The sequence below is a fragment of the Thalassophryne amazonica genome, chromosome 4, assembly GCF_902500255.1.
Source record: "Thalassophryne amazonica chromosome 4, fThaAma1.1, whole genome shotgun sequence".
Lineage (NCBI taxonomy): Eukaryota > Metazoa > Chordata > Actinopteri > Batrachoidiformes > Batrachoididae > Thalassophryne > Thalassophryne amazonica.
Window position 1 is genome coordinate 52030897 of NC_047106.1, and position 21212 is coordinate 52052108.

General features: G+C 37.9%; 1 protein-coding gene across 1 annotated transcript in view; it reads right to left on the bottom strand.

Moving 5' to 3' along the window:
• pcsk7 (proprotein convertase subtilisin/kexin type 7) overlaps nt 1-21212 on the bottom strand; it is a 57908-nt gene that overhangs the window by 29967 nt on the left and 6729 nt on the right. The window contains exons 2-9 of the mRNA XM_034167894.1: nt 14458-14762; nt 10661-10903; nt 4326-4460; nt 3798-3963; nt 3563-3653; nt 1958-2012; nt 985-1123; nt 755-855 (exon numbers count right to left, since the gene is read on the bottom strand). Coding sequence (XP_034023785.1) covers nt 755-855; nt 985-1123; nt 1958-2012; nt 3563-3653; nt 3798-3963; nt 4326-4460; nt 10661-10903; nt 14458-14703 — 1176 coding nt within the window. The 5' untranslated portion in view covers nt 14704-14762. The remainder of the gene's footprint in view (nt 1-754; nt 856-984; nt 1124-1957; nt 2013-3562; nt 3654-3797; nt 3964-4325; nt 4461-10660; nt 10904-14457; nt 14763-21212) is intronic.

Genomic DNA, 21212 nt, shown 5'->3' on the forward strand with positions numbered 1-21212 from the left:
ACAACAACAAAGATCAAATAAACAAAGTGCAACAAAAAATTTTTCAAACATGGAAATCAAAAACAACAAGAGAGTTAAGTGTCAGTATAATCCATCAGCAGGTACTGTCCACAAAACATCTCAGGTGGTATCTTTCTCATTCAACTTCAGCGTTTCTCATAAGAAACACAGCTGCAAAATTCATTACAAAATTCATTCATATTTCTACCAGGTTTTATAATGTTTTGAACAACAGAAATGCAATGATGTACAGGCAAACCCTGCACTGGTTTTGTACACGGTGAACAACACTGTTGGTCATAAGCACATTTTAGATTTGTTACGAGAATCCTTACCTTTAGGTAACAGTTTGGTCAATTTCTCATAAATGTCAGTGGCTCAGTGTGTCAGTCAGTAATTTATGATTACTAAAATCCAGAAAGTGTGACAAGGAGGCTGTGCTCAAAAAAACTATTTAAAAGCAGTAACAACAACTATTCAACCAAGGGAAAAAGCAATTAGAAATCAAAATAAGTATGATCCAGATCCTGGATTTTTGTTACCCATATTCCTTAACATTAAAAGTTGGGGCCTTTTATTCCTCAAAACTCTATGTTACTGTACCATTTTCCCAATAACAACTGTTCCAGTTCCTTATGCTTATTTCCTTTCCTAAGTGTTTTCTTAAAGTGTATATGGAAGACCAGAAATGTGAACTTATGCTCTACTAGGCATTTTCTGAAGAATAAGAAGGAAGAAGATGACAAGGACCTACAATGCTTCTCAGCGCTTTTCCACCGCTGCTGAAAGTGACAGCCAGCATAGAAGCACATTCTTCAGCATAGAATGGCATCCTGCCTTTCTCATCAACTGCTCCTGTAAAAAACACAAATACTGTGAATATTGATGAATTATGTGTGTGTATTGGCTATGATACCCTGGTGGACATACCCCCCCACAAAAGAGTAAACTTACAGTTCACTCCTAAATATTACTATGTCCTACCAATTGTGACGGTGTAGATGGAGTTTGCATAGCCGTCGTAGTTGCAGTTGTCATTGTATTGACCTCCATTGCCACTTGCAACTACAAAGATGCTGCCAAAACCTTGTCTGCCTGCAATCACCCCATGCTGCAGCGCTGCCTGTGGAGGAAATAAAATTAAGTTTATGAGTCACTGAATATGTCTTTGGATAAATGCTTAAGAAAAAGAAACAGTGGCACTATATGGTAAATCTGTCTGGGTAAGGCAGTTCCAAAAACTTGATTAACTGTACAAGAAGGCAACTAATGAGGGAAGCCACCAAGATACCCATGACAACTTTGAAGGAGTAATATCCTTCTGTGGCTGATTGTAGAAACTGTGCAAAGTACAACTTGTATTTTTGGGACCACTAGTCACAGTTTCATGGTGGAGTAGAACACAGACGATTTTTTTTATGCATGAAAACAAATGAAACCTTGGCTCAAGTCTCTCACACTTTCTGGCAAACTGTTTCTTAGATTTTACTTCTATTTTTTGTTACATTCATTGACTGACATTGTATGCTTGCTATTAAAGTGATGATTTACTGTAAATCCATCAAAAGCCCCAATAATTTTCATTTTATCTCTATATTTTTAATTCTACTATATGAAAGAATTTTGTTTTGATTGTGTTTGTTAATTTTAAAAACTTTGTCAAATATTTTAATAAGACAAAAGTGGTTCATCTGAATTTATTTCTGAACACATTTTAAATTTTGTCTTTAAAAATCAGTAGTGCAAATACTTCTGACCAGGACTGTACTATGACTACATTCATAGTTAAACAGTGACAAGCTAATGCTTTATAAAACTGAGAACTACAGAAAATTTAAAAAGGAAAATGTAATGACAGCTTCAAAGTAACAAGAGCAAGCAACCACTACCTAGGCCACTGCATTGTAGTGCCCCCTGCAAGACAAAATGTGCATTGCACAGAAACTATTTCTCTCACCTTCCCAAGAGGATGGGGTCCATCCACAGTATGTCCATCATCATCGGGACCCCAACTTAAAAATAAATCAATACAATAAATAAATAAATCCTAATTATGAGGAATCAAAAAAGGATTTCCATAGCTTAAAAATACTGTTAAGTTGAACATTACTTACAGTGCATCCAGAAAGTATTCACAGCACTTTACTTTTCCACATTTTTTTTTATGTTACAGCCTTATTCCAAAATAGATGAAAATCAATTTTTCCCCCTCACAATTCTACACACAACACCCCATGATGACAATGTGAAACGAGGTGTTTTTTGTTTTTTTTTTTGCAAATTTATATGAAAGAAAAAAAAAAATCTAAGAAATCACATGCACATATGTATTCACAGCCTTTGCCATGAAGCTTAAAATTGAGCTCAGGTGCATCCTGTTTATGCCTCAAGACAGGACGGTCGCTAGGCACAAATCTCAGGAAGGATACAGAAACATTTCTGCTGCTTTGAAGGTCCCAGTGAGCATTGTGGCATCCATCATCTGTAAATGGAAGAAGTTCTGATCCACCAGGACTCTGGCGGCAGGTTCTAAACTGAGAGATCGGAGAAGAAGAGCCTTAGTCAGGGATGTGACCAAGAATCCGATGGTCACTCTGTCAGAGCTCCAGCATTCCTCTGTGGAAAGAGGAGACCCTCCCAGAAGGACAACCATCTCTGCAGCAATCCACCAATCAGGTCTGTATGGTAGAGTGGCCAAACGGAAGCCACTCCTTAGTAAAAGGCGCATGGCAGTCTACCTGGAGTTTGCCAAAAGACACCTGAAGGACTCTCAGACCATGAGAAACAAAATTCTCTGGTCTGTGAGACAAAGACTGAACTCATATTTGGAGAAACAAGGCACTGCTCATCAACCTAGCCAAGAGACAGCCTAGATGAAAACCTGCTCCAGAGCGCTCTTGACCTCAGACTGGGGCAACAGTTCATCTTTCATCAGGACAATGACTCGAAGCACACAGTCAAGATATCAAAGGAGTGGCTTCAGGACAACTCTGTGAATGTCCTTGAGTGGCCCAAACAGAGCCTAGACAGGAATCTGATTGAACATCTCTGGAGAGATCTGAAAATGGCTGTGCGCCGACATTCCCCATCCAACCTGATGGAGCTTGAGTGATGCTGCAAAGAGGAACAAGCAAAACTGCCCAAAGATAGGTCCACCAACATTGTGACATCATATTCAAGAAGACCCAAGACTGCAATTGCTGCCAAAAGGTGTAAATACTTACGTACATGTGACTTCTTAGCTTTTTATTTTTAATAAACTTTCAAAAATTAAAAATAAAAGTTTTCATGTTGTCATTATGGGGTATTGAGAGTAGAATTTTGAAAAAAAATGACTTTAGTCCATTTTGGAATAAGGCTGTAACATACAATGTGGAAAAGGTGAAGGCTGTACATACTTTCTGGATTCACTGTAAACACATTTACACATATGCAGTGGTGTAGGCCAATCTATGAACATCTGACAAATGTCAAACGAATATTAAAACACACAAAATCTTTTAATTTTACTGCTTACCAGAAGTGTTGTGCTCACAGAAATAAGCAACAGTGACTTTGCTACCTGCAGCTGTAGATGTCGTTGATTTGGTAGTGCTTGTTGAAGGCTATGGCCTCCATGCTGTCTGTCAGCGGGCCGTCCAAGACTCTGATCCCTGACAACAAAACAAAAGAGATCTGTTTATGGTGTCGATCTCTCTCAATCACAACAGAACATACAAACTGTCTGTCTCTCAATCGCAACAGAATACAACAAAAAAAAGCACTTATCAGTTTTAAACAACACTGCAAGCACGTACCTGCAACCTTGCTGCCAAAAGCCACTCCCACGGCACAGAAGCTGTTGTTGGGAACAGCTGCTATTTCTCCAGCACATCGTGTTCCATGGTGATTTTCACCTTGGGTGTCTGGGTGAGGCATAGGGTCTGGGTCGTTGGAGTTTAAGTCATAACTGCCATCTGGATTCTGAATGTTGATAATGATGATGATGAATATTCTTAAAATCCTACTATACAGTTAGGTTCGCAAGTACTTGGATAGTAACAACAATCAAAAACTGAGTGACTACACAAACAAATCATACCTAGCTATAAGTAAAATAGCTATGGGCATCTGTTGCTGTGGTTGGACAAACTGTACAAAGTGCCAACTTTTCACTATTACACCACCAGTCACAGCTTGGTAAGCTGTGGTGTGACTGAGTAGACTTGCTGACAGAAGCTGAAACTGTCTGTTTTGTGATCATGTACCTTTACCTTTTCAAGGAATTCACCCACAACAGGAAGAGACAAAGTAAAATAAAAATCACGGTCTCAGTTTTGACTTACATAGTTGGGCTGAATGTCCTGGTGAGTGTGTTCCACCCCATCATCTATCACCACCACTGTGACTCCTTGGCCTGTGATGTTGCGCTCCCAGACCCCAGTCACGTTGATGTCCATTCCCTTATTGAGGTCATTATGCTGTAAGCAGAAGTGAAAATAACAAAAATAATCAGGTCAAGTAAAGAGGAACAGCAACACAAAAAAGATCAAAAAGGCAAAGATGCAAATAAAATGCACAATGAAGGAAAGTATAAGCACCTGCGATGAAAGGCTTATCAGTACAACTGCTGACGCTTCCATTTTTAACTGACTGATTTTAATTGACGTAAAACTGCTCATTTTTGGCCTAGGGGTAAAAGCAGAAGACTATGCCTTGTTGTGATTAAAATGTGCTTCAAGAAGCTGCTAGTCACTTATTTACAAATGGCAGATGGGCTCTGAGTGAGCTCAAGACAGTTTCAATCATAAGGCACTAGAGATGTGTATAACTGTGCAATAGAAACACAGTTATGAAAACGGATCCATTTCTGTTGGCATACACACATATACATACACAGTCTTGTTATAAGTATATATATTACCTTTATAAAAAATTTTATGAACTTTCAGTCCAGTCTTTGTCAGTTTCTTTTCAGGTGTCCAATGTACATGAACAGACTGAGTCATGGTAGTATTTTGTCATGCAAAATTTTATATTAAGTGTAAAACAGATTTGGTTTGAAACACTGTGAATTTATGTCATTTTGTGTTTGAAACATGACCACAAATGGTGAGACTGGACAGTGATATTTATCTGTCTAGCCTTCATGACAACCAAATCTAAAAGAATGACATGTTGATATGTTGCCACAGCGACCTGCTAGGTACCTACGTTTCCTGTAACTCCATAGCCTTACAGTCAGCCATTATCGATATGAACATTGGTGATGTTGATTGAGCTGCGTCTTCAAAAAAGCTTTACATTCTTTATCTTCTTGTCTGGCACATTAGCCAAGAAAGAGATGTTTGTGCAGCAAAGAATTACATTCATAGAGAAAACAAAAGGAACTCAGACTGGAGTCTGAATTTTAAATATTAAAATATTATCGTAGTAACATTATGGGGCTGTACAGACAGTAAATACACATACACCATTGTTTCTCAAACTTTTTCAGACCAAGGACAACATAACCAATAAAATAAAACATCATGGACAACCCAAATCCCCAAATATTCAAAAACAATAGGCACTTCAACACTATATTACAATCTATTAGACTTTGGAGTCATTTTAAATGGTTTGAGAAACACTGAAGCTAGAACGTATTAACTTGAAATGTGACATTTTACCAATACCCTCAGCGACCACTAGGTGTCCTCGTTCATGGACAACTGAGAAATGCTGTTACAGACTCAATGCAACAAGTTTGGGTTTTTCCCCTAAGTTACTACTTTTCATTGTTCATTTTTGTTTGGAAACTAGGGATAAGCACCAGGCCAATGGGCCTCAGAGCCTAAAAGGATTTACTAATTTTTGATTTCAACTCACTTTCATGGCAGCACTTTGACTTAGTGGTATACTCTGCCTCACACCCTATGACTGCAGGGATAGGCTCAAACAACCCATGACCCTTAACTGGAATAAGCGGTATTGAAAATGGATGCATGGAATTCACTTTCATGGTAATACAATTTTGTGTATAGTGTGTGTTCTGAATCCACCATGTCCAACTGACAACTGTGTCCTTTGAATGACAGACACACTGTACTGAACATCAGACCAGGATTTTACTGATCTATGATGCCAATTGTTTTCTGGTGCCACACAAAACCAACACACAAGCAGTGTACCTGATTGTACCACATTTTTAGACCAGAACGGCCATGAGCACACAAATGTGCACAGGTGAAGGTGCGACTTAACTAATGTGGTCACTGGATATGAAAATCACAGGTACTTCGAAAAAAGGTTTTGTGTGTATCAGCATGTCTCAGGTATTTTTTTTTTTGCTAAAGAAAGGGGAAAAAAATGGGAAAAGATGAATAGCTTCTTGCCAACATCATGAGCAGATAAGATATTCCAGTGTTTTATTCAAAGCATATCTTACTTGCAACTGGCAAAGAGATTAAATGCATAACAGAATGTTTTCTGCTTTTTGGGTTTCCAATTTGTGTGCAATTCATTTGTTCTGCTGCTGTTAGATCTCAGTGCTGCATTTGATACAGTGGATCATCATATTCTACTTGATAAGCTGGAAAATCATTTTGGGATTACTGGGAGTGCCCTTGCATGGCTGACGTCATACTTGACCAGTCGTTCTCACTGTGTTTTGTACAGTAACACTACCTCTAACCTTAGTGACATGAAATTTGGGGTTCCGCAGGGGTCTGTCTTAGGCCCCCTGCTTGTCTCCCTGTATATAGCACCCCTTAGGCACATATTGCGGCGTTTTGGGATTATCTTTCACTGCTATGCAGATGATACTCAGTTATACATGTCGATAACTGCTGGTAATCTCATCCACAAAAAATCCTTAGAAGATTGCCTTGCAGCAGTGAGAAGTTGGATATCTAGAAACTTCCTACTTTTAAACTCTGAAAAGACTGAAATGATGGTTCTTGGTCCAGTGAGACATCGGCATCAATTTGACCATTTAACACTCAGCCGAGGCTCGTGTGTCATACATCACACTGACAAAGTGAGGAACCTTGGGGTAATTTTTGATCCTTTGTTGTCCTTTGGCCTCCATGTTAGAAATATTACTAGGACTGATTTCTTCCACCTGCAAAATATAGCGAAGATTCGTCCCATTAGTGCAGCAGGTAAGTGAATATTTACTGAGGGGTCCTTCAAATGGTGATGCAAGCACCAAATTTGGCACACATACTCCTTAGACATTACTCTTTTAAAAATGCCAGGTACCCACGTGAACTTTCAATAGGCGGCCAAGAAGGGGTCAATTGAAGTATTACACAGGGCTCAAAATTTAAAAATGCTCCAATCATATTGAAAGGTATTCCATATTATTTGTCTGATCATAAAGATTCCAAAAAGGTATAGTTTGGACTATCTGTGAATGAATGTTCCGGAGTTATGGGGTAAAAACAGCAAGAACACTGAGAAAGGTCAATTTCAGTTTGTACAGGGGTCAAAAGTTAAAGTTGCTCCAATTTTGGTAAAAAGTGATGCAAATTATTAGTTGGGTGAATACAGTTTTAAAAAGAAATAGTTTGCATCATGTATCATGCTTAGTTATGATGTTACAGGGTAGCATATGTCACATGTCATAGAAGCCAATGGATGCTGATATTGTTTAACCTTTACTTTGCAAACCAAGCACGCAACAGTCAAAACTATTCCATTTATTAATCCTATTAGCTCAACCAGTAATTTGCACCACTTTTTAACAAAATTGGAGCAACTTTAACTTTTGACCCCTGTACAAACTGAAATTGACCTTTCTCAGTGTTCTTGCTGTTTTTACCCCATAACTCCAGACCATTCATTCACAGATAGTCCAAACTATACCTTTTTTGGAATCTTTATGATCAGACAAATGATATGGAATACCTTTCAATATGATTGGAGCATTTTTAAATTTTGACCCCTGTGTAATACTTCAATTGACCCCTTCTTGGCCGCCTATTGAAAGTTCACGTGGGTACCCGGCATTTTTAAAAGAGCAATGTCTAAGGAGTATGTGTGCCAACTTTGGTGCTTGCATCACCATTTGAAGCATTTTTTATCTGCTGCACTACATTCTGTCTATGGCTGATGCTGAGACCCTGATCCATGCGTTCATCTCTTCTAGATTGGACTACTGCAATGTTCTATTTTCTGGTTTACCGCAGTCTAGCATTAGGGCTCTCCAATTGGTTCAGAATGCTGCAGCCAGACTTTTGACAAGAAGCAGAAAGTTTGACCACATTACACCTATTTTGGCGTCTCTTCACTGGCTTCCTGTCCCAGTGAGATCAGATTTTAAGGTTCTGCTACTAACCTATAAAATTATTCATGGACTGGCACCTCCCTACCTAGCTGACCTAATTAAACCTTACGTACCGGCCCGGGCTTTACATTCTCAGGGTGCAGGACTACTTTGTGTCCCTAAGGTGAATAAGAAGTATGCGAGTCACAGAGCTTTCTCTTATCGTGCCCCTGTTCTGTGGAATGATCTCCCTGTGTCAATAAAACAATCAGATTCTATGGAGACTTTCAAGTCCAGACTTAAAACACACTTATTTTCCCTTTCATATGGCTAGCATACTGGTACAGTTTTGTTTTACGCTTTTTACTCTTTTAATTCATGTTATTAGTAGTTGGAGTGGGCCGCGGCCTCAACTTCACCTAAATTCTGGGTCTTTTAGTGAAACTTAGGGCTAGCGGCCCTAATACTGGCAAATTATACAGTATTTTTTGTCTTTCTGATGCCTGACTGTTTTTTCTCTGTTTAAGGTGCAGCTCCATCCAGAGATGGGAGCTGTGTTTGTGTTGGCGACCCTCCTGTCCTGTGCACCAACAGCAATTCTTGTATATTTGTCCGTGAATTGTTCTGTGAATTATTTCTGTAATTTATGTTTGTAGCATGGCCCAAGCAGAGGGTCACCCCTTTGAGTCTGGTCTGCTTGAGGTTTCTTCCTCAGAGGGAGTTTTTTCTTACCACTGTTGCTCTGGGGGTTGGTAAGATTAGACTTTACCTGTGTGAAGCGCCTTGAGGCAACTCTGTTGTGATTTGGCGCTATATAAAGGAAAATAAATAAATAAATAATTCTTCTCAAGAGTCATTGGAAATGCCTGATCCAGTGCACATTATGAATACTGTATCATCAGCAAATGACTGAAAGGTTTCCTTGTACAGATGGGTCTAGCCCTGAGAAACGGATCATAGGTCAAATCTCGTTAAGGGAGGGATGGGAAAGAATGGACAGCCTGAAATATGTTTTTTAAAAAAGAAAATAATGCTATTACTATCTGCGGTTTTGGTGAAGTTTGTGATGTTAATGTTTATGCCATTAAAGATGACCCAATTATCTAAAAAAAAAATAAATAAATAAAAAAACCCTCACTGGGTGACTCTCACGCTCAATACTTAAACTCAACTGAATCTACTCAGTGGTTGAGATACTGTATTTAATAAAAAAGAAAAAAGGGGGAGTTGCTGCTGGAGATCACAACTGGAATTATTCCATATTAAAAACTGTCAATAGACTTTTTCCAAAACATTGAACTCCCTTGTATCTGGTGTTACCTCCTTGCTAAATTTTCTTAGAAAAACTAACATTTTGTTTCTATGTCAGTTTGTGTGGCAATGTGCTGATGGTGTGTGAAGTTTTGTCTGTGTGTTTGATAAATAGCTTCATGGGTGTTCAATCTATCCTTTGCTCACCGGTTAGATTCACCTTGATAGGAACTTACAAATATTGTGACCCATCACTATTCTTCTTTTTGTATGACAGTCATTTGACAATCTTTAGGGGAAAAACTAGATGAAGTATGAAGAGATATGGTGCATTTATTTTATCTGTGTTAACAAAATTTTGACCCATAGAAAGCTAGTGAATATGAATGTTCACATTCCTGTTTATAATTACCTGCTGCTTGTGATTACCAGTGAGACCAGATCAGAGAATTCTGGCAGAAATGATAATGCCTTTGTTTTATAAAGCATAATTATAATAATGCAAGGTCAGTTTTTAAAACACAAGGACCAGGTAGTCAAAGGAGAGGGTGGGTACCTATTCCACGCACAGCGCAGGTAAAAAAAAAACTGGTTTTGGGGGGTAATCAAGCCTGAGCAATGGCTGAACAAATGCAACATATTTTCATCTATTTAAACAAAAATAACACTTATTTGTAAGCACCCTGACAGCAAAATAGGACTATTTTGGTTAGTGAATCTGACACAGCTGGTTGTTGAAATACAAGCTGAGTCAGTAGGTTAGCTTTCTGTGTTGGGAACACACTGTCCAGTCTGCTACTAATCACCGCAGGGATGGAACCAATAAAATCTTTGCTGTTGATGGAAGACATGGACAGCGTCAAAAAACTATACCCAGAAGGAGGAGGACAATTACAATTATAGATCTGAGTGTGTGCATGGCAGGGTTACTGTGGATTCCTGATGTCACCTGAGAGCAAAACATGCTCAATTAACTCTTCTCTGACCCATAAGCCAACTTGCCACAAAACCTTGTCTTTTTTGTTTTTTTAAATACGCTTTGAGTTATCATGAACATTAATCTTAAAATCTAAAATGAATGCATCTGTTGCCATGATTCCAACTGGCAGTCTATACCAACATAAAAGGCTAATGAGGCATGTTTATGAAAGGTGGAAACCAATAAATATATATCCTCACCAGGTGCCATTGTTTTGGGTAGCGGGGGTCATTGAAGGCCAGCGATCTCTTTGAACGGCTGAGCACTCTCTCCTGAGAATACCACAGGACGTGGGGGTGGGATGCCAAAATATCAGCAGGATGGAGATTCTTTCTTCCACTACCATCTTCAGACGCAGCATCTGGCCTTACAGAACACAGCAGGTAGTGACCTTCCAGGTGTCCAATCTGACCCTGGTTCTGCAATCCAGCCTGTTCTGCTACCTTAGGGTGGTTCAAAAAAATAAAAGTTGGAAATTCATTACTCTCACCCCTTCATTTTATGATGCTTTGGGAAAAAAGAAAGCCTGCCAAATATTTTTGTCATACATTAATATTTAGAGGTAGCACATCATAGCTGAAGGTTGTAAATATATCAGTTATCGCTGCCCGAGTGCCCGTGCAATAGGTTATCCATTATCCAGTATCTAATCACATCACTTATAAAGAGGATAGAAGTTAACCACCTGAGTGTAACTAAAGTATAATTTTATATTCAATTTAAAACTATACCTGGGTTTAAATATTTCTCACAAACAACATACTTTCAAAAATGCTATTTTAGGCTACAAGCTGAAAATTTTGCTTCAATTCACAGCTTCTTTTCTTTCAGCTCTTTGGTGATGGTGAATCTAACATGAGATAAATGTAAAAAGAGACACTTGCTGACTTAACATGCTTAACCATTAACTGGAAACTTCAGTAAAACATGTCAGCTACTAGAAGTAGAACATTTGTATACCTTATTGGTTCCACCGACTGAAATAAAGGGAAACAAATTGCCCTCAAATGGGCAAATACTCAAGGTATTTTTCTTCAAACACACTGATTTGAAGAAAACTGTCCATGATGCTGCTGTGACCTCTACAGACATGGCAATTCCTTTTTGGGAGAGAGCTAGAATCCCACTGAGGGCAAAGCAGCATCTGATCACAAAGTTAGAAAAGGTGTTCGGAAAATGGAAAACATTGAAAAAGACCAAGAATGGCAATACAGACAAGCAGAAGAAAGATGAAAGTGTTTTGTGAATCTTTGGAGGACTTGTTTGACATGGCACATCAGGATGTCCTAACAATGATAAAGTTTGAAAATGACAGACAGTTCCTACTTGCTCAGCGAGAGAAAGGTAGAGGATGCATGACAGGCATAGATAAAATACAAACTGCCAAAGAACAAAGAGCAGAAAAAAGGAAAGCTGCAGAAGCAAAATACAAAGAGAAACTGGAGGAGCCTGGACCATCTAATGTCTCACTACCTGACACTGTCTCCAGCCAGAGTGAAGAGAACACAGAAAGTCCAGATGAAGAATTTGTTATGCCAGTGCCATAAAAAGCCAGTAAAATTAAAGCTGTTGTAACACCAGGACTTGCAGCAGCATTGGATAGGACCAAAACAACAGACAGAAGTGCCACCTATATTCTGAATGAAACGGCAGCAAGTCTTGGTCATGATGCAAGCAACTTAAATATCATTATCATGTAAAGGATGTTCTCTTATGTTACACAGCTGTATAATTGGTTCTTGTGCTGATTCATACATTTTTGAATATTAAGTACTGCAAGGCATAAAGAATATTATTGTTTGGAGCTAGATCAAAATATATACTCAACAAAAATATAAACGCACCACTTTTGGTTTTGCTCCCATTTTGTATGAGATGAACTCAAAGATCTAAAACTTTTTCCACATACACAATATCACCATTTCTCTCAAATATTGTTCACAAACCAGTCTAAATCTGTGATAGTGAGCACTTCTCCTTTGCTGAGATAATCCATCCCACCTCACAGGTGTGCCATACCAAGATGCTGATTAGACACCATGATTAGTGCACAGGTGTGCCTTAGACTGCCCACAATAAAAGGCCACTCTGAAAGGTGCAGTTTTATCACACAGCACAATGCCACAGATGTCGCAAGATTTGAGGGAGCGTGCAATTGGCATGCTGACAGCAGGAATGTCAACCAGAGCTGTTGCTTGTGTATTGAATGTTCATGTCTCTACCATAAGCCATCTCCAAAGTTGTTTCAGAGAATTTGGCAGTACATCCAACCAGCCTCACAACCGCAGACCACGTGTAACCACACCAGCCCAGGACCTCCACATCCAGCATGTTCACCTCAAAGATCGTCTGAGACCAGCCACTCGGACAGCTGCTGAAACAATCGGTTTGCATAACCAAAGAATTTCTGCACAAACTGTCAGAAGCCGTCTCTGGGAAGCTCATCTGCATGCTCGTCTTCCTCATCGGGGTCTTGACCTGACTCCAGTTCGTCGTCGTAACCAACTTGAGTGGGCAAATGCTCACATTCGCTGGCGTTTGGCACGTTGGAGAGGTGTTCTCTTCACGGATGATGCGAAGGAGATGTGTTGCACTGCATGAGGCAAATGGTGGTCACACCAGATACTGACTGGTATCCCCCCCAATAAAACAAAACTGCACCTTTCAGAGTGGCCTTTTATTGTGGGCAGTCTAAGGCACACCTGTGCACTAATCATGGTGTCTAATCAGCATCTTGATATGGCACACCTGTGAGGTGGGATGGATTATCTGAGCAAAGGAGAAGTGCTCACTATCACAGATTTCGAATGGTTTGTGAACAATATTTGAGGGAAATGGTGATATTGTGTATATGGAAAAATTTTTAGATCTTTGAGTTCATCTCAGACAAAATGGGAGCAAAACCAAAAGTGTTGCGTTTATATTTTTGTTGAATATATGTGGAAATATATAAAGCATAGACTTATTTAAATTGATCAATAATGAAACAGTATTTCATCAATAAAATGAAAATGCAATGTTTGATTGTTACAAAATCTTCGCTACCCCAGTATGTAGGTATTGTAGGAGCATGATACATGTACGAGAAGAACTGCATCTCACAATTCATGTTTTAGTGTTAACTATTTTATGGGATATGAAAATTGATTTTCCAATGTATTGCCATAATTTCTGTCCTGACATATCAATATTAAACTGACAGAAATAATTTGGAAATATCTGGAAATGACCATACTATATGACAAAGTTATTGCGAGCAAAATCTTTAAGGGCTGTGTGCTACCAGTAAAAATTATTAGCGTTTTATGAAATTGTACATGATGTGTTTTTATGTTAGGTACAACAAATTTAGAGGGTGAGACTTTTTTGACCATTTTTATGGACCACCCTACTGCTACCTATACCAATCAAAATACAATCAATTACAAATTATAAACAAGGACAACACTTCTTTGTCTGGGCAATTAATTTTTTTACTTCAACCTAAGCACCTTTTTAACCCAAGTACTGGGTTGTTTTATATTTTAAATAGATTTTTATTTTTAAAATACTTTTTAAATCTTTAACCTACGCACCTTTAAAATGTTAGATGTGTCAATTTGTGCAGTGAAATAAAATTACATCATTTGCAGAAATGAAATCAAAGAGCGATCATTAGACACAGTCCTCTGTGGAAAAAAAGAATATAAGAAATTCAAAACAAATAACTCGCATGACAGATGGCAAACCATACATAAAGAAAGAAAATTAGTAATATTATAAAAATGGCACAGGGCAGTGATGGCGTACGTCGCTCTCCTAAATGTACAGAAAACAATGACTGACTGAAAAGCTCCAAAAGAAAAATAACTGACCACTCCTTGAATTAATACTTATCAAAATTAAAACAGCTAATAAATGTTATTTGTAAAAGTGGACAGATTAGTGTTATTACATTGACCCACATCTGCAAATACCAACTCAAGTGCATAAGAGGAAATGATAATGAAATACACACACTACTGGCGATCATGTGAAGATCAACAGACGTTCGGTCACCATCTTCTTCCTCCAGAACTGAGCCAACATCAAGACGAACTGCCCAAGACTGACCGGGGCCACAAGAGAGTGGCAGCGAAGGTGAGGAAGAAGAGCAGGAAGAGAGAGATGATAGCTCACCAGAATGCAGGAGGGACAAAATCAATAGGGTGGAGGAGAACATATAAAGGAGGTGAAGGAATGGAAAAAAATAGAATGCTGTCATGTCAATGGAGGGCAACACAAAAGGTTAACCATCCAAACTCTCCTCATCTCACGAGCAACCTAAATGTGAGTGAGAGAGAGAGCGTGAGAGAGAGAGAGAGAAAAAAATCCTGTTAGTCGTGAGGACAACCTAAATGAGTGGGTGTGTGCTTTTCTGTGTGTGCTGGGTCTGTGCGGTATTCATTATTCAATTCACAGCTGCATATTAACTCTCTTCTGAAATCTGGAGCCTGAGCATACTTGATTAACACTCAATCCATAATTATGGTTCATATCGCTCTATAAAGCAAGAAGCATCTGTGTGTGGGTATGTGGCTCACATATCTCTCTATTTGTCAGATTTGCCTCAGCTTTCGGATATGGCTTGTGCATAGCACAATGATATGCATTATTTATTATGAAAATTTGGGGAATTGAGAAACCTTTATTTTGATTAACACTGCAACATTCATACTTCCAACATGGCGTGGTGAGCTGATGTTACTGGTAGCAAAGTTAAACAACATCAGATACTTCATGCTGCTTGCACCATTTCACAATAAAACATTTAATGCCAGCATCCCAGTAAATACTTTTACTGTGAAACATATTGTCAGGGCTCCTTGCGACTGAGTTTACCTTGACAACACTGAGGAGACGTTAGCTAAAGTATATTTAAAGTATTTCCTGTGAGTTCAAATTTAAATTGTGTTCAGGAGGTGGAGTACTGTGTTTCAAAAATATTAAATGTTCTGTTTGATTTTGTCTGAGTCTCCAATAACCTGTTTGATAGAAATACTTTTATTTTCATATAATTGATAATTGATTTTTAAAAACAGGATGAAATACTATATTCAAATAATAATATAACATATCAAGCAAAACAGACCCAAATGACATAAAAAGTGCTTATTATCAACTCAATCCTTTATTATGAAGATTTTAGGGGATTTATTTTCAAAACCTTAATTTTGAAGAAGTTTTTTGGGGGACCACCCCCAAAACACACACACACACACACACACACACACACACTAATAATGTCTGTATCCCTCCACTATTCTTCTTCAAGCTTCAACACTTAATTCAATAACTAATATTGTGTTTCATTTGAATTTAACAAAGCATGGAATTAGTTTGTGGTTATCTTTACAAAACACGCTAAGGAACGTTATCTTACTCAATCGCCAATTCCTACCAAGTGTGAAGTTCATCATCAAATGCCAGCAACCAAATGTATGAACTAAAATCTTTCTTTGTTCAACATCATTTTAATTTGATATGCCAACACCAAACTGAATCCTGTTCTTTATTATTTTGCAGTGCAAACGCCACCCCCCAAAAAGTAAAAAAACCTTGCTACAGGCATTGCATTAGTTATCTAAATGTTTACTCAACAGCAATTTGACATCTTGTTGATTTTCTTTGTTTCATTACTCATCCAAGTAGCTTCATTAGATTTAAAAGAAAACATTTATGTTATGTCAAATATGGAGTCATTTACATTATATTAACTGGTTTCAGGAAAACAGATGTGTTTTGTTTTTCAAAGTTTCTCTTGAGCGCCTCCAACACTCCAGCCACATATGGGACAAAAAAATCTTATCTTTCTTGTTTTGAGCTAAGCCACCTGTTCTGGCTTTGTTGGATGTAGTTGCTGACTTAGCAAAGAACCAAACTGAATATCCAAAAGTTGCATTCAAAACAATAGCAGCATGTTTAAAAATGGGAGTAAAGCTCAAAATCCTTATAATAGCTTTTATTTTCATCCACACAAATGCATTAGGAACACTGCACATTCTATTCCAAAGCAAAATAAGGAGAATTTTTTTCAAATTTGTTATCACTTTATAGAAAGTAAAGAAAAGGGAAAATTAGGCTGTTCAAAAAAAAAAAAAAAAAAAGAAAAAAAAATAGCAGTGCCTGCATTTTTCTTTACAAACTCAAACATTTACTGCATAAACTGATTTAAATGTAGCTTTCCTGTGAATCACGGAACTAACATTTAGTTGTATAAACACCCTTTCTAAGAACTGCTTCACATCTGTGTTGCATGGAGTCAACCAACTTCTGGCACCTGTGAACAGGTATTCCTATTCCAGCCCAGGACAATTGGACGACATATCCACAATACCTCTGCATTTCTTGGCTTTGCCTCAGAAATAGCATTTTTGATGCCACCCAACAAGTTTTTCATTGGTTTAAGGTCCGGGGATTGGGTTGGCAGCCCCATATTAATCTCGGTCTGGAATCAAGATGCTGCTCGCTGTCACATTTCTCCATGTACAACCCCAATTCCAATGAAGTTTTGATGTTGTGTAAAATGTAAATAAAAACCGAATACAATGATTTGCAAATCCTCTTCAACCTATATTCAACTGAATACACCACAAAGACAAGATATTTAATGTTCAAACTTATAAACGTTATTGTTTTTGTGCAAATATTTGCTCATTTTGAAATGGATGTCTGCAACACGTTTCAAAAAAGCTGGGACAGTGGTATGTTTACCACTGTGTTACATCACCTTTCCTTCCAACAACACTCAAATAAGCATTTGGGAACTGAGGACACTAACTGTTGAAGCTTTGTAGGTGGAATTCTTTCCCATTCTTGCTTGATGTACGACTTCAGTGGTTCAACAGTCCGGGGTCTCCGTTGTCGTATTTTGAGCTTCATAATGCACCACACATTTTCAATGGGTGACAGGTCTGGACTGCAGGCAGGCCAGTCTCGTACCCGCACTCTTTTACTACTATATTATGGACTGTAGATGATGGAATCCCTAAATTCCTTACAACTGAACATTGAGAAACATCGTTTTTAAACTGTTGGACTATTTTTTTCCCCACACAGTCGTTCACAAAGTGGTGATCCTTGCTCCATCTTTGCTTGTGAATGGCTGAGTCTTTTGGGGATGCTCCTTTTATACCCAATCATGACACTCACCTGTTTCCAATTAACCTGTTCACCTGTGGAATGTTGCAAACATGTGTTCTTTGAGCATTCATCAACTTTCCCAGTCTTTTGTTGCACCTATCCCAGCTTTTTCGAAATGTGTTGCAGGCATCCATTTCAAAATGAGCAAATATTTGCACAGAAACAACAAAATCAATCAGTTTGAACATTAAATATCTTGTCTTTGTGGTATATTCAATTGAATAAAGGTTGAAAAGGATTTGGAAATCATTATATTCTGTTTTTATTTATATTTCACAAAACGTCCCAACTTCATTGGAATTGGGGTTGTAATGTGGAGTTTTGTCAGGAAGGGCATCCAGTGTAAAACTTGTGCCAAATCAACGTGCAGATCTACCTTGGATCTGCTGTGGTGTATAGAAATAAAAGCTATTATAAGGCTTTTGAGCTTTACTCACATTTTTAGACACACTGCTATTATTTTGAAGACAACTGTATGTCAGAGTACTCTGATCACTCCAAGCTTCATGTGTGCCTGTGCGTGTGGGATTCCTGTCAACATCAATCGTATGGAAGAAGCAACTTGGATGAGTGGCAAAATGTGTTGAAGATCAGCAAAAAGACCAATTTCTGTTGTGTAAAGTTTTAGATTTCTCTTGTAACCTTCAAACAGTTTTTTTTTTTTTTTTAAATTGTGCACAATCTTTTACAGATGAATGCCATGGTAGCAATGTAAACAAGTGAGGGAACACACCCAAAAACCTACAAGTATGTGCTACGCAATAGCAACATATTTGCTTTCTCTTGTAAGCTAAACAATGGAGAAACGCATTTCTGTCATACAAGCTTATGGCCCAGTCACACGGCACACAACGATTCCTGAACGAAGGGAAAAAGTAAAAAAAAAAGTCACAATTCATTGAGAAAAGGTGGACAAAAGAGCTTTATCACCGAACAGACTGTGAAGCAAGAGCGCAAGGGACGAAAGAGGAAATTAACAAAACCAATGCTAACGATCTCGACGCTTTAAACTAAACATGCCTGGAGCCACAGCTGGAGCAGTGTGTGTTTGCATCTCTGAGTTCTAAGACTCGGCACTGAGATGGAGCTCATAGCGCCTCAGTCCTGGAGAAACCAAGCTATTGGACCAAGCTTGGCAGAAAAAATTCCCGATTCCCAACCTGAGGATTGGGATAATAATCTCATAGAAAGAAATCCCTGTTCAATGTTCCTCACAGCAGTGGATGGAAATGAAATTATAGACATTGTGAATAATTGTAAATATAAAACATCTACCGATTTAAATGAAATTGATATGGTGGTGGTAAAACAGGTCATTGAATGGATTGTAGAACCATTAACATACATCTGTAACTTATCATTTCAAACCGGTAAATTTCCCAATCAAATGAAAATAGCTAAGGTTGTGCCGCTGTATAAGACTGGGGATAGACACCACTTCACAAATTATAGACCTGTTTCTTTGCTTCCACAATTTTCCAAATTATTAGAAAAGTTATTCAATAATAGATTAGACAAATTCATAAATAAACATAAATTACTTACTGATAGTCAATATGGATTCAGAGCACATAGTTCAACATCACTTGCATTAATAGAATCAGTTGAGGAGATTACAAACGCCATAGACCACAAATTACATTCAGTTGGAATATTTATAGACCTTAAAAAGGCTTTTGATACAATCAATCATGACATATTAATCAGTAAACTTGAACAGTATGGGATTAGGGGGTTGGTGTTGCACTGGGTGAGAAGCTACTTAAGTAACAGAAAACAGTTTGTGAAGTTGGGGGAATATACATCATCATGCTTGGACAATGCTTGTGGCGTCCCACAGGGGTCAGTATTGGGTCCAAAACTGTTTCTAATTTATATAAATGATATTGTCAATGTTTCCAAAATATTAAAATTAGTATTATTTGCAGATGACACAAGCATTTTTTGTTCAGGGGGGGATTTGCAGGAGTTATTGAGGAGGATCAGTATAGAAATGGGAAAATTGAAAATATGGTTTGACAGAAATAAATTATCATTAAACTTAAGTAAAACAAAATACATGTTATTTGGCTATTGTAATACAGACATACAGGTTCAGTTACAAGTCGAGGGGGTAGATATTGAAAGGGTACATGAAAATAAGTTTCTGGGGGTGATAATAGATGATAAGATAAACTGGAAGACTCATATAAAACATATACAAAGTAAACTGTCAAGAAGCATTTCAGTTCTAAACAAAGCGAAACATATTCTGGACCACAACTCACTCCGCATTCTTTACTGCTCACTGGTTTTACCATATTTACAGTACTGTGCAGAGGTATGGGGTAATACTTATAAAGGTACAACACAATCACTATCAGTAATGCAGAAAAGAGCTATAAGAATTATTCATAATACTGGCTATAGAGATCATACAAATCCACTATTTTTACAATCCAAATTATTAAAATTCACAGACTTGGTTCATTTTCAAACAGTACAAATTGTGTATAAAGCAATAAACAATTTACTTCCAGCAAATATTAAAAATATGTTTTTTAACAGATCAGGGGATTACAGTCTGAGGGGGAAATTTAATTTAAAGCATCAGTGGGCACGAACAACATTAAAAGGTTTCTGTATTTCTGTCTGTGGGGTGAGGATGTGGAACAGATTGGGAGTGGGGCTCAAGCAATGTCCAAGCATGAACCAGTTCAAACAGCGGTACAAAAATATGGTTTTTTCTGGGTATAGGGAGGAGGAAGGGTAATGAGGGTTAGGGTGTTTTTGTTGTTTGCTTCGGCTTGTAAATATATAGTATTTTGTATGTAAGTAGGTATGTGTAGGTGTATATTTATGTTTGTGTATATATACGTGTATATATGTATATGTGTATATATGTGTATGTTGATGTGTATATGTATGTGTGTGTATATATATGTATATATATATATATTGATATCGGTTTAGGTGTGTAGGAATTTATGTGTATATGTGGCAAAGGGTATTACTGGTTGTGGGGAAGAAGGGGTAGGGATAAATAAGCTGATGCTTCACCCTACCCCTTTTCGGACATGTTGGGTACACAGTAGGAACTTTTTTGTTGTTGTCTTTACTGATCTATCTTGTAATTGTTGTTGTATCAAATGTTCGAAATAAACAGTTTTCATTCATTCATTCATTCAAAACTGCAAACAGAAGCTGTGGAGATCTGTTTGCACGTCGGTGGGACCACCTGCTCTGGTTCCTCGTCTAGAACAAAAGAGGGATCATCTTCTTCATCATCAGAACCCTCACTGTCTGACGACATGCTGCGTGCTCCATCTTGCTCCAATTAAAAAGAAAAAAAACAAACAAACAAACAAACTCCGGTGTGCCATGGTGACTGCTGTATCACGTTAATAAGCTTATAATATATATATATATATATATATATATATATATATATATATATATAAACAGAAAACTGTCAAAACAGGGAATAAATATAAGTGTAAAGATGATTGAATATATCAGAGCAATAAATTGATCAGTGCGTGTGAATGCGCATTGACTTACATGTGCGGTTATTCCACCAGTTGCAGCTGATCCACAACGTGAATTCTGCCT